A 13,401-nucleotide genomic window follows, 5' to 3' on the forward strand; every position below is an offset into this window, starting at 1 on the left:
GACCCATTCAAAAAAATCCATCCAAAAGAACATTTTATCTAATTTTATAAATGACATTTTTAGATCAGTATAGTGTCTGCTTGGTCAGTAAGTTCAAGGGAAGTCTGATCATTAAAACCATGCTAGGCAGATATTGCTAAGAGATTCTGGGTAGAGCAATTTCCTGAAACTAGAAATTTTTATCTGTACTAAGAATGGATAATTGAGGGGTTGGGGATTTAGCTCAGTGGTAGAGCGCTTGCTTAGCAAGCGAAAGGCCCTGGGTTCGGTCCCCAGCTCCGAAAAAAAAAAAAAAAAAAGAATGGATAATTGAACTTGTGAGACTTCTCATATGCACTGACTGGCTGGAACTTTACTATTTATTTATGTGAAATGGGGTCTCACACTGTAAGACCCCCCTCCTTTATCTCCTCAGTGCTGGATTGCAGGTATGAGCTACTATGTCTGGCTGTGTACTATTTATTGACTTAGGAGGGACTCTGGAGAACCACCTGTCACACTTTTGTTGTATTCTCAGAGTGACAGTTGTTATTAGAATGTGAACTAGTATCTTATAAGCCAGAGAGAAAAGAAAGTTAGCTCTCAGCCTTTATGCTGCATATCCAAAGATGTCTAAGGGCAGAAGGAGACTTGCTTTTCAATCTTTTTGCCTTGAACTTCAGAAAAAATGCTTATGATAGAAGGGTAGATACACTTAGGAGGTCCTAGGTGATATTTTGGGACTTCATGATTCTAAAGATATGTTATAACTTTAGTATTTTCCTCATGTTGTCACTACTGAATCTGACCAGATTTATTTTCTTAAAGTTAGTAGAAAACATAGTGACTTAGGCACTCAGGTTCTGTAGGGAACTAACTTCATGTCATTTTGATTGTAAGTGCTGTTTGCCCAGCAGGTGATTCTGGCAGGTGATTCCAAATGTGTACACAGCCACACACCTACACAGCCACACACCTACACAGCCACACAGCCACACACCCACACACCCACACAGCCACACAGCCACACAGCCACACACCCTCACATCCACACAGCCACACAGCCACACAGCCACACAGCCACAGACCCACACACACTGTAAATATTGATGTTAAAATAGCCAAGCATTGTGTGTGGCATGTTTATGGTTTTTGAGAAATCCTAATGTATTCCAAGTGGCCACAGGCTACCTGTGTCAAGTTTAGTTCATGAATATTTTGTTCTTCTGTTTTAGTGTATGAGTATCCTCCAGTCTTGCTGTCACCTTCCACCTATCCCTCCCTCCCTCCCTCCCTCCCTCCCTCCCTTCCTTCCTACAGTGTCTCACTATGTAGCTCTGACTGGCCTGGAACTCACTATGTAGACCAGGTTGGCCTCTGGAGATTTGCATGCTTCCCTTTCCCCTATGTGCTGGGATTAAAGGTGCTCGCCCTCACACTCAGTTACATGTCTTGTCTTAATTCCTTCAGATCATCTTTCTGTCATCTGGGTTTATCTGCCCTTTCTTTGGTCTCTGTAAAAGTAAAGGGCTGGAATTTTTGTCAGAAAAAATATCCATCCATCATTTAAGTTCTATGTTATTTTGTGGTTCCATGTTACTTTATAGAGATAATTCTCTACTTTTTATTAATGATTTATTTATTTTATATATGCAAGTACACTGTAGCTGTCTTCAGACACACCAGAAGAGGGCATCAGATCCCATTACAGATGGTTGTGAGCCACCATGTCCTTGCTGGGATTTGAACTCAGGATCTCTGGAAGAGCAGTCAGTGCTCTTAACCACTGAGCCATCTCTCCAACCTCTGATGATTCTCTTTTTTTAAATCCCCTCTTCACATTGTTTTCTTTGTTAAAGTTAAGAGGAATGTTTGATGCTGTTAATAAGAACTCATTTTTTGCTAAATATTAGTGACATGTTTGCATTCTTCAATGTTTTATCCTATTAAGTTTAGTATACAAAATTCTTATGTCATATTTTTTTTTCAGAACAGGAAAGTCCTAAGTTTCTTTTGAAGTATACTTTAACATCCTGCAAATTTCATGAAGTCAGATTTTATTATGTTGGAACATAATTGTTCACTGTCATATCCAGACACTCACCTAGAAAATGACCCCACCAGCATGTTCCTAGATGAGCTAAAGGCTAGCAGCTCTGTATGCCATGTTTAGATGAGGATTCACACCCTGTGAATCCTACCTTCACCACAGGCGGTCTTGCCATGCGTGATCTCACATGGATGTGGGGTACTTTAGTAGATGTATTTATTATTTCTGTTTCCTTAGCATCTGTCAAGAGTTCTTGGGTCTCTTGAGTTCACTATGTCTGTTGTATCACGAGTTCTTGGGTCTCTTGAGTTCACTATATCTGTTGTATCCAGAGTGAGTTCCTGGGTCTCTTGAGTTCACTGTCGTATCCAGAGTGAGTTCCTGGGTCTCTTGAGTTCACTGTCTGTTGTATCCAGAGTGAGTTCCTGGGTCTCTTGAGTTCACTATGTCTGTTATATCCAGAGCTTCCAATTGCTTCATGGTGGTTTCTGGATAATACTTACAGTATTGGTGTTTTGTTTTTGTTTTTGTTTTGTTTTTTTTTGTACAATGAAATATACTATTTCCCCTGTGTCATACCCTATTGTGGCATACCCTGTGTCAATTCCTAGAAGATTGTGTCATACCAATTGTTTCTTTCCCGCCTGTGACGAGTGAATGATTTTCCTGACCTAAGTTGTCATCACCCGTAGCCCAGAGTTAGTTTTTTGCTGGTCGCGTTGCGTTGCTCTTGTACTCCCTCCCACAGGGGTCACTTTACTTTGGTGTTGGCGTATCCATTTGTCTGTGTTCTGGAGAGGAAATCCGTCCTCTGTACTTAATACACTACAAAGATTTTGTTCTTCTTCCAGGGATTGTACTAGAGATTTTAGAGTGCCAGCATATAGAACAGAGTACTTTTTGTCATAGGAAAAGAAGAATGTTGCTTTTGATTGACTAAATTTAATTTTTTTCTTTTTTCTTTTTTTTTTTTTTGGTTCTTTTTTACGGAGCTGGGGACCGAATCCAGGGCCTTGCGCTTCCTAGGCAAGCGCTCTACCACTGAGCTAAATCCCCAACCCCAAATTTAATTTTTTTCAATCAGTGACTTAAAAAACACAGAATCCGGGGTTGGGGATTTAGCTCAGCGGTAGAGCACTTGCCTAGTAAGCGCAAGGCCCTGGGTTCGATCCCCAGCTCCGAAAAAAATAAAATAAAAAAAAAACAAAAAACAAAAAAAACAAAAAAAACAAACAAACCACAGAATCCTGCAGTATAACCTGAGAGCTGGCAGGGATGGGGGTGTTCGGTGGGGGTGGGGTGGTAGGAGGAAACAGGTTTCTATTTATTTTTTTAAGATTTATTTATTTTATTTATATGAGTACACTGTCGCTGTCTCAGACACACTAGAGGAGGGAATAGGATCCCATTACAGACGGTTGTGAACCACCATGTGGGTGCTGGGAATTGAACTCAGGACCTCTGGAAGAGCAGTCAGTGCTTAACCGCTGAGCCGTCTCTCCAGCCCCCGCAGGTTTGTATTTTAAGGTGCCCTGAAAACTCTGTATTTAGAGAGCAGACAGGCTGTTTAGCTGGGGCAAATTTGAGAATTCCGGGGAACACAGTCCTTAGTATCTTTCAAGTGGGATGGTGGGCTCCCTCCTTTGAGTAGGCAGACTAGCACGTGGAATAACTGATCTTCACTCCTAGTTAGTCTTTTCTGTAGCAATTCGAGGTTTTCATTGTCCTTCACATGATATCAGAGAGTAAGTTTATTATCCTATACTATTTAAAGGGGAAATTTGATTTCTAGTATGCTCGCTAGAAATCTTATCTAGTAAGTAAGAGTACACATACGGAAGTCTTTATGTCTATCCAGTTGGTATGTGCTTGTATTTAACCTCCTTATTTTGATTACCTCTGAATGTGAGCATAATCGTGTTGTTCTTTGAGTAGTCATCATGGTTCTTAAGTCCTCCTGGCTATGGGGTAGCTTTCATCCTTTTTAGAATTTGGAGTTCAGATTGCACATGCTAGTCAAATAGAAGGGTTTAACTACAAGAAAAAAATATAGAAGTCATGATGAGCTCTTTCCTTTCCAGAGTTTATGGCAGTCTAAAACTTAATACAGACTTAGAATGCACAAGGATCCATTCATTCTCCTAGTGCAGTAAGTGGATATTTTATTGATTCTAATAATGTCAGTAATTTGTGACGACCCTCATCTTTTGTTATGGCCAAGTTAGTAAATTGCACATTGTCTTTTATAAAATATCAATTCAGTTTTATGATTTTTCACTAAAAGCAGTACTGTGTTCTGGCCCATCTTTGTATTCATTGTTCTGAAGTTTTGTCTTTCTCTACCTCTGTCTTTGAACGTATGGCAAATTCTTTTAGTGCCTAGCAGCGGGAGTAAATGTGACAAGTAACTTTATTGATCTTTATCCTTATGATTCTAAGACCAAAAAATCAAGGTATCAGCTCAGTATAAATAAAGGCTTACATTTACCGGTACATATGATATTGATAACAGTTTAAAGGAATAACCTAGGATATGTGGATGCTTTTGTTTGTAATGAAGAAGTCTGGAAGGTAGCACTTGTTAGTCATCAGGGGGAGAGAATCCCAAGGGAGAAAATAGGCCGTTGTTTGTTGTGTCCTCTAAGGTTGGATCAAATATGTTTATGCTTAGGCCTGATGGTACATGCTCATGACTCCTGCATTCAGAGGCTCAGGAAGGAACATAGCTGTGCGTTTGAGACCAGTTTGCTCATGTAATGAGTTGGAAGCTATCTTGGGTTACGTAGCAAAAAGACCTAAACTGGATGGTTATCTGATTATATTAAGGCATTATTATTACCTGTTGGTATAGACAATCTTTGAACAAAGAGTTCTTTTTTTTTTTTTATACTTTTTTTTTGGAGGTGGGGACCGAACCCAGGGCCTTGCGCTTGCTAGGCAAGTGCTCTACCACTGAGCTAAATCCCCAACCCCCTTTTTTTTTTTTTTAAAGATTTACTTATATATTTTATGATATCCCATTACAGATGGTTGTGAGCCACCATGTATGTAGGTGCTGGGAATTGAACTCAGGACCTCTGGAAGAACAGTCAGTGCTCTTAACCGCTGAGCCATCTCTCCAGCCTGAGTTCTTATTTTTTGAGTTATCTTCTGGAATATGCATAGGCATATTCCAAAATGTCTGGCTTATGCATCAGCTGATTGGGGAGTAGGATACATAATACAGTCAACACAAAGGGGATTAAATCAGCCACGAACTGCTAACAGTTGAGTAGGATTATGGACGTATAGAAGCTGGTCATCCTATTGTCTGCTCTTGATGGAGGTAAGATTTCCTGTAACATAATGTGAACAATCTTTTGTTGGCATGAATGGTGGCACATGGTTTCTGTGCACTCGGCCTTGCCCTGTCTTGAAGAACTTTCAGCATTCTTTCACCACACAAAACCAATTAAAGTTTTTGGTTTTTTTTCCAGCCTTTGGCAGGTCTCAAGGACTAACTCCCTTTTACCTCAAAGGCTTAAATTTACAGAGTGGATTGTCTCCATTTAGGTTCTTTGATTTCCAGGAGGTGGAGGGAAAGAATGATCAGGAGAGCCAGAATACCAAACAAGGTGGGAAGCCCGGAACAGATGGGACTCCTGAAGAGCTGAGCAGATAGATTGCAGGGGTCACAGAGGACATGGTGAGGCCTTTGCAGAAGGCACTGCTGGCCTGTGAGAGGTGGCAGTGGGCCTGCTCTCTGCAAGACATTCTACTATCTTGGTCATTTAAATTATTGGATCAGTGAGAACATTTTGTTCCTGAACCTCACTGTCTCTAATCCTTATGAATTATTTTAGATATAAAGCTAGGATATTCTGAGAGAGAAATAAAAAGCTGTTCTCTGCTTAAAGGCAAGTGTATGTGTTTTAGGGGGGAAAAGGAGTCTTAGGGAACAGCTGCATTTGCAGATGCCAGAACACAAAGGTGCTCTGTCTTCAGGGCGCATCTGAATTATTTACATGGCTTTTGCTAATCCCAATAATGATGTGCTCGCATGGACAGAATTGTCTGCTGCTTGATCCAAGAGAGAAGGGTGGGGAAGCACCTGCTTCTAGTCATTCAAGTCTTGTTGCTTTTGTACTGCATCCAGGAAAATAGTTAGCAGTAATTTACTACTTCATGAATAATAAGGACCTTTAGTTTCCTCATGTGAGGAAGTGTACACAGAAATCTGAAAGGTGTTCTTTTTTTTTTTTTTTTTACTTATCAAAATGGAATTGTTAGGGACCCACAAGGAAAGATGGTTCCTAGGTTTGAGTTCTTTCTGTCCGTTCTCTCTCCCTACTGTAGAATTCAGCAATTGGAATAATACCAGGTTTTGTTCCTTATTGGTACTGCCACCTGTTCTTACTGCTGAACTAAATGTTCTTGGCGTTCTTTGGTGTGAACAGGATCTCCCTCTGGGAAAGGTGGGAGGAGGGTGAAAAAGAGAACAGGAGGAGCCCGTTCCAGCCCCTGTGCTCATGTGAGAGGGACACACAAGGGTTAGTGTGCGGCCCCAACAGAGGGGCTTTGTGCTTCAGCCTCTCGCAGAGCTCTAGCAGCACAGATGCAGACTAGGAGGGCTTAGGCTGCTCATCCTAATGCAGTTCTTCTAGCGAGAGCAGAGCAAGACTGATGTTAATTAAAGTAAGAGAAAAAGAGGATTCAGTCAAAGTGGATGGGGGAGGCTGCCTATAATTAATTAAGGGAAGAGAAAAGAATACAGCATGGAGACATTGATGCTACTGGATACATGAGCCAGACCTGTTGTTGTCTGTCTACTGGATGCAGACAGAGCTCTGACCTCAGGCCTTTTTTTTGGGGGGGGGGCATTGCCCAAACCCAATTAATTGAAGTCACAGAAAGTCTGCTTTTCTTTCTTTCTTTTTTTCCTTTTCTTTTTAAATTTATTTATGTCTTTTTTGAGACAGGATCTTCACTTTGTGGCCCAGGCTGGCCTCAAATTAATGGCAGTCCTCTTCTACCAGCTTCTAGAGTACTAGGATTGTGTGTACCAGTCTTCAAATCAGGGCCCAGATGACTGCACCGTCCTGAGGTTGCTGTGCAGTTTGTGCCATGCATGGAGGGAGTGTAAGTTCAGTAGGAATGCTTTACGAGTAGTAGGGCTCAGTTTCCAAGGAAACTCAACCAAGACTAAAGGGGTTGAAATTCGCAGCTGTCTAACTTGTATGGAGTTGTCCTAGAAATCATCTCCTAGTTATTTTAGAGTTAGTTTTAGAAGCTTGGGTGATGGCTCAGTTGGTAAATTGCTTGCTGCTTAAGTAGGAGGACCTGAGTTTGGATCCCCAACACCCTCATAAAAAGCCAGTCATGATAGTAAATGCTTATAATCCCAGTGCAGAGGAGGCTGACACAGGAGGATCCCTGGAGGTTTGCTGGCCAGACAGTCTAGTGAGTCTGTGAGATCCAGGTTCAGTGAGAGGTCCTGTCTCAATAAAAACTAAGATGGAGAACAGTTGGGCTGGAGAGATGGCTCAGCGGTTAAGAGCACTGACTGCTCTTCCGGAGGTCCTGAGTTCAATTCCCAGCAACCACATGGTGGCTCACAACCATCTGTAAAGAGATCTGATGCCTCTTCTGGTGTGTCTGAAGACAGCTACAGTGTACTCATATATAATAAATATATCTTTAAAAAAAATAAAGGATGGAGAGCAGTTGAGGATGATGTCAGACCTCTGACCTCCACATGCGTGTACCTGCACACAAGCAGGCATGCAGACCAATTTAGACCCCAAACAAAGGCTCTAACCTCCCTCACGGGCCCTTTAGTCTGGAGGTGGAGTGTTTGTCAGCACAGTAACAGCTGAGATGAGCCAGTTGGTGATCACAAGTCTTGCCAAACTGGGGTGTTTTTTGTTTTTTTGTTTTTTTCCAGAAATCGCCAGCTGTCAGGCCCAGTCCACCATGTGGTTTGTAGTAGTTGTCATTGCTTTCCCGTTTCTCCTTTCCCTTGTTTCCCTTCATTCCTACACATTTTCAGTGTATAGAACAGGTATCCCATTGTTAAGCTGTAGACCATGCCTTCTCTTGGTCCAGTGTAAGTGCTTTCTTGTGGCCTTGCTTATTCTTGAGCCATCAATTCGAGCAGCTTACTGTGCCTTCACCTAACTGTTTAATAGAGATGTCAGTAGATCCTAAATCGCTCCTAAACAACCTGGAGTAATTATAGAAGGTTTCCCTCAGAATTTATTAATTAATACCAAGTATGTATTGTTGGCCCTGCCTCTTTCACAACATATGGAGTCATTTGTAGGTACATACTAAGTTACATGGTAATTCATACTTTAGTGGCATTAGAATATTTAACATGGATGACAGAGAAGATGTCAGTGAGAGGATGAGATGAGGGAGACAATTTTACTTTCAAAATAGCAGGGCCAAACTTAGTTCCGTTTTCCTTTAACAGTTAATATTACCTCAAGGTTCTCAGCTTTTCTGTGTGATTTCAGTATTTTCTTCATAATTTATTTTTCATTTATGTTTATTGGTATTTTGCCTGCGTGTGTGTGTGTGTGTGTGTGTGTGTGTGTGTGTCTGTGTGTGTGTGTGTCTGTGTGTGTGTGTCTGTGTGTGTGTGTGTCTGTGTGTGTGTGTGTCTGTGTGTCTGTGTGTGTCTATGTGTCTGTGTGTGTGTCTGTGTGTCTGTGTGTCTGTGTGTGTCTATGTGTGTGTGTGTGTGTGTGTGTGTGTGTGTCTGTGTGTCTGTGTGTGTGTGTTGTCAGAACTCTTGAACTAGAGTCACAGACAGGTATGAGCTGCCATGTGGATGCTGGAAATTGAACCTCCGTGCTCCGGATAAGCAGCCAGTGCTCTTAACTGCTGAGCCATCTCTCCAGTCTAATTTTCTGTATTTTTTTTTTTTTTAAAGGAGAAAGAAGAAAGTTCCTTTAATATTCTTTCATGAGGTCTACCCATATCACATGATTGATTGATTCAGTTACTTAAAACTTGTATTTCTGTTGCCTTTTATATAATAGTGTTATTTTAGGCCATGAGAATATATCAAGCAATAAAAGAGCAAAGCTTATTTTTTCTCATTTGTATATTCTAGGAACTAGAGGTGGACAATAGCCAAAGTAAGCAATGTGTTAATATTAAGTGCTAGAGTAAAACATAGGCAATGTGAAGAGGTAGGAGAGGAGAGGAGAGCTTCTGTTTAGTCTGTCTTTTTGTTCTTCAAGTTGGGATTTCTTTGTGTAGCCTCTGGCTGCCCTGGAGCTCACTCACTCACTCTCTTCTCCTTCTTCCTCTTCTTCCCCCTCTTTTTTAAAGATTTATTTATTTTTGTTTTCTGTGCATTGGTAGTTTGCCTGTGTGTGAAGGCCCCAGACGCCCTGAAATTGGAGCTGCAGAGAGTTATGTGCTGCCAAGTGGGTGCTGGGAATTGAACCCAAGTCCTCTGGAAGAGCAGCTGTACACTTAAACCGAAACCGCTGAGCCACCTCTCCAGCCCCGTGGGACTCACTCTTTAGACCAGGCTGGCCTCAGACTCAGGGATCTGCCTGCCTCTGCTTCCAGGGTGCTGGGATTACGGGTGTGCACGCCTGGTATAGAGCTGGCAATTTAAGTGGTTGATCTAGAGTTGATATGCTGAGAAGTGGAACTTAGATAAGTTTTGTAGGATCCAAGTGATCAAGTTGCACAACGAGAGAAAAAGTAACTCAAGTAAGGAGTACAAGTACAGAGTTCCTGGTGTAAACATGCATAGTAGTTGTGGGACATAGTTGGAGGCCCATATGGCTGGAGTGATGAGTCAGAATTAGCAGAGTTGGCCAAGTAACATACAGCATTTTCACTTTGGCATTTACTGCCTGTTTGACGGGAAATCTTTGGAGGATTTTCAACAGAAGGATGACATTTGATTCTATTACCTTTTTTTTTTTTTTTTTTTTTTTTTTTTTGAGGCAGTCTTAAGTGGCCTATTCTGACCTTAAACTTGCTCTTAGTCAAGGACTCCCTTGAGTTTCTGACCCTCCCGCCTGCCTGTCTAGAGTGGGGCTATAGGTATGCGTTGCCGACTATGCCTGCTCTCTGCAGTGCTGAGGATCTAACCATGGACTTCGTGCATGGTAGGCAAGCTAATCAACTTTTTATTTTTAATTTTTTAAAATTTTATTTCATTTGAAAAAATCATTTGATTACTATTTTCAACATACCATGTATTTCCTTGGAGACATGGTTCAATCAAATCGTTGCCATTGGGTTGAAAAGATGGCTCAGTGGTTCTTCTAGGGGACCTGAGTTCAGTTAGCTCCTTTAACCTATTCCAGGTGTCTTACAATTGCCTGTAACTCCAGCATCAATCCTCTAAAACCTTTGGCCTCCACTGTACATATCCATCGACATACCCATGCTCGAGCATGATAAAAAACAATAAAAATTAAATCTTATGAAGAGATAGTTAACAGCCACCCAGTGAAGAGGACAGTGCACGGCAGATGAGGAGGTGAGCAATGTGAAGTTTGAAGATACCTGAGTGTAGAAGTATGATTGACAGGAGGTGAGTTCTGAGACCAGGAGGTCAATCATAAATTTCAAGGGTTTTTGACCTATGAACCACAAGGAAGTAACTGGAAGTAAACCTAATGGAGTGCAATTCTCTCTCTCTCTCTCTCTCTCTCTCTCTCTCTCTCTCTCTCTCTCTCTGTGTGTGTGTGTGTGTGTGTGTGTGTGTCACACAGCTTTCCATTGCTGTTTCTTCTTCCTCCTCCACCTTGCTCCCGCTTTGTTTTTTCTTCTTGTTGTGTAACTGAAGGAGTGTGTGTGGTGAGTAGAGGCGTGCCCACCCCCCACACCCAATTGGTTTCAGAGTCTTGATCCTTCTGCCTCGGCCTCGTAGGTGCTGGGATTATGGACACAATACCTGACTTGCTATATTCTTTATAAGTTTGGGAATCTTCTATTATCTCAAAAATACAGGGTTAAGTTTCATAAGAGGATGCTTCCCAAAGAACAATTGTCAATTCATTTGCGTGTAGCATTCTTCTAGAAGCATCTGCTTTTCTGCCTTGTAGGAAGTGTTGTAACCACATGACATTACGTCACTGTGTGACAGTGGGCTGGCTCTCTTAGTGTGCTCTTGATAGCGTGACATCAGATGCAAGCTCTACAGCAGAGGTGCTCGCCTCATCCCGATTTCTAGCCATTACTTCCTGAATTACTAGCTGCCTACATCCTGTCTCCATGACTCTCAGCATAAGGAAGGTAGACTGGGATGTTCCGAAGCTCAATAACTCATTTGTGCTTTCCCTTGTTGCTCCTCTCCCTGCAGGGCATCTTTAAGCAGTTCCAGTGCAGTAGTGACTGGGATGTTCCGAAGCTCAATAACTCATTTGTGCTTTCTCTTGTTGCTCCTCTCCCTGCAGGGCATCTTTAAGCAGTTCCAGTGCAGTAGTGACTGGGATGTTCAGAAGCTCAATAACTCATTTGTGCTTTCTCTTGTTGCTCCTCTCCCTGCAGGGCATCTTTAAGCAGTTCCAGTGCAGTAGTGACTGGGATGTTCCGAAGCTCAATAACTCATTTGTGCTTCCTCTTGTTGCTCCTCTCCCTGCAGGGCATCTTTAAGCAGTTCCAGTGCAGTAGTGACTGGGATGTTCAGAAGCTCAATAACTCATTTGTGCTTTCCCTCTTGTTGCTCCTCTCCCTGCAGGGCATCTTTAAGCAGTTCCAGTGCAGTAGTGACTGGGATGTTCAGAAGCTCGATAACTCATTTGTGCTTTCCCTTGTTGCTCCTCTCCCTGCAGGGCATCTTTAAGCAGTTCCAGTGCAGTAGTGACTGGGATGTTCAGAAGCTCGATAACTCATTTGTGCTTTCCCTCTTGTTGCTCCTCCCCCTGCAGGGCATCTTTAACCAGTTCCAGTGCAGTAGTGACTGGGATGTTCAGAAGCTCGATAACTCATTTGTGCTTTCCCTTGTTGCTCCTCTCCCCTGCAGGGCATCTTTAACCAGTTCCAGTGCAGTAGTGACTGGGATGTTCAGAAGCTCGATAACTCATTTGTGCTTTCCCTTGTTGCTCCTCCCCCTGCAGGGCATCTTTAAGCAGTTCCAGTGCAGTAGTGACTGGGATGTTCAGAAGCTCGATAACTCATTTGTGCTTTCCCTTGTTGCTCCTCTCCCCTGCAGGGCATCTTTAACCAGTTCCAGTGCAGTAGTGACTGGGATGTTCAGAAGCTCGATAACTCATTTGTGCTTTCCCTTGTTGCTCCTCCCCCTGCAGGGCATCTTTAAGCAGTTCCAGTGCAGTAGTGACTGGGATGTTCAGAAGCTCGATAACTCATTTGTGCTTTCCCTCTTGTTGCTCCTCTCCCTGCAGGGCATCTTTAAGCAGTTCCAGTGCAGTAGTGACTGGGATGTTCAGAAGCTCAATAACTCATTTGTGCTTTCCCTCTTGTTGCTCCTCTCCCTGCAGGGCATCTTTAAGCAGTTCCAGTGCAGTAGTGACTGGGATGTTCAGAAGCTCGATAACTCATTTGTGCTTTCCCTTGTTGCTCCTCCCCCTGCAGGGCATCTTTAAGCAGTTCCAGTGCAGTAGTGACTGGGATGTTCAGAAGCTCGATAACTCATTTGTGCTTTCCCTCTTGTTGCTCCTCTCCCCTGCAGGGCATCTTTAAGCAGTTCCAGTGCAGTAGTGAAAAAGTGCTTCCTTCTGACACTCTCCGTAGTGCTCTGGCGAAGACTTTCCAGGATGAACAGCGTTTCCAGCTGGGGATTATGGATGACGCTGCAGAATGCTTTGTAAGTGTCCCTTCTTGTCCTCTCTGACATGGAGTAGGAGTTCATCTCCATCAAGGACTGACTATTTACCGTGCGTGCCTTGGTCTCTGCAGAGGAACGGGGGCTTTGTCAACCATCTCGGCATTTGAGAGTCTACTGCTCCAACGTGGGTTGTCTGTGGCGTTGTGACTTTCTTCCCTGCAGGTTCAGGGCACTTTCTGCCTTGGATTCAATAATCCAGTATAGGACCATACTGTCCCAGTGACGCTGCTCTGGAGAACTTCTCTGTTTCAAATGACATTAAGCGGAAACTATCGTGCTCAGTGTAAACACATTGCTCTAGTGACTTTAATCCTTGTTCTCCCACCTTCCAAGTGCTAAATAAATGCATGTGCCGATGCACAGAATGCCACAGATAACCTTTTGAAGTCGGTTAAATAGAATAGAGTACAGAAGAGTTGGGTCATTGACTGGTTTTTTTTTTTTTTAAAGATTTATTTATTTATTATATATAAGTACACTGTAGCTGTCTTCAGATACACCAGAAGAGGGCATCAGATCTCCTTACAGATGGTTGTGAGCCACCATGTGGTTGCTGGGAATTGAACTC

General features: G+C 42.6%; 1 protein-coding gene and 1 non-coding gene across 28 annotated transcripts in view; both read left to right on the plus strand.

Annotated features, from left to right (window-relative positions):
* Usp54 (ubiquitin specific peptidase 54) overlaps positions 1-13,401 on the plus strand; it is a 98,529-nt gene that overhangs the window by 41,750 nt on the left and 43,378 nt on the right. For all 27 annotated transcript variants that reach the window (XR_015638123.1, XR_015638128.1, XR_015638127.1 and 24 more), the window contains one exon: positions 12,678-12,812. Coding sequence is in view for 14 of the 27 variants with exons in the window: in XM_087586368.1 (XP_087442494.1) it covers positions 12,678-12,812 (135 nt within the window). In the remaining 13 variants the exon portion in view is untranslated. The remainder of the gene's footprint in view (positions 1-12,677; positions 12,813-13,401) is intronic.
* On the plus strand, positions 3,133-3,213 carry Trnat-agu29 (transfer RNA threonine (anticodon AGU) 29). Its single transcript has one exon. It is a non-coding gene; the product is annotated as a tRNA-Thr (tRNA).

The sequence above is a fragment of the Rattus norvegicus genome, chromosome 15, assembly GCF_021556685.1.
Source record: "Rattus norvegicus strain SHRSP/BbbUtx chromosome 15, alternate assembly SHRSP_T2T, whole genome shotgun sequence".
NCBI classification, from domain to species: Eukaryota; Metazoa; Chordata; class Mammalia; order Rodentia; family Muridae; genus Rattus; species Rattus norvegicus.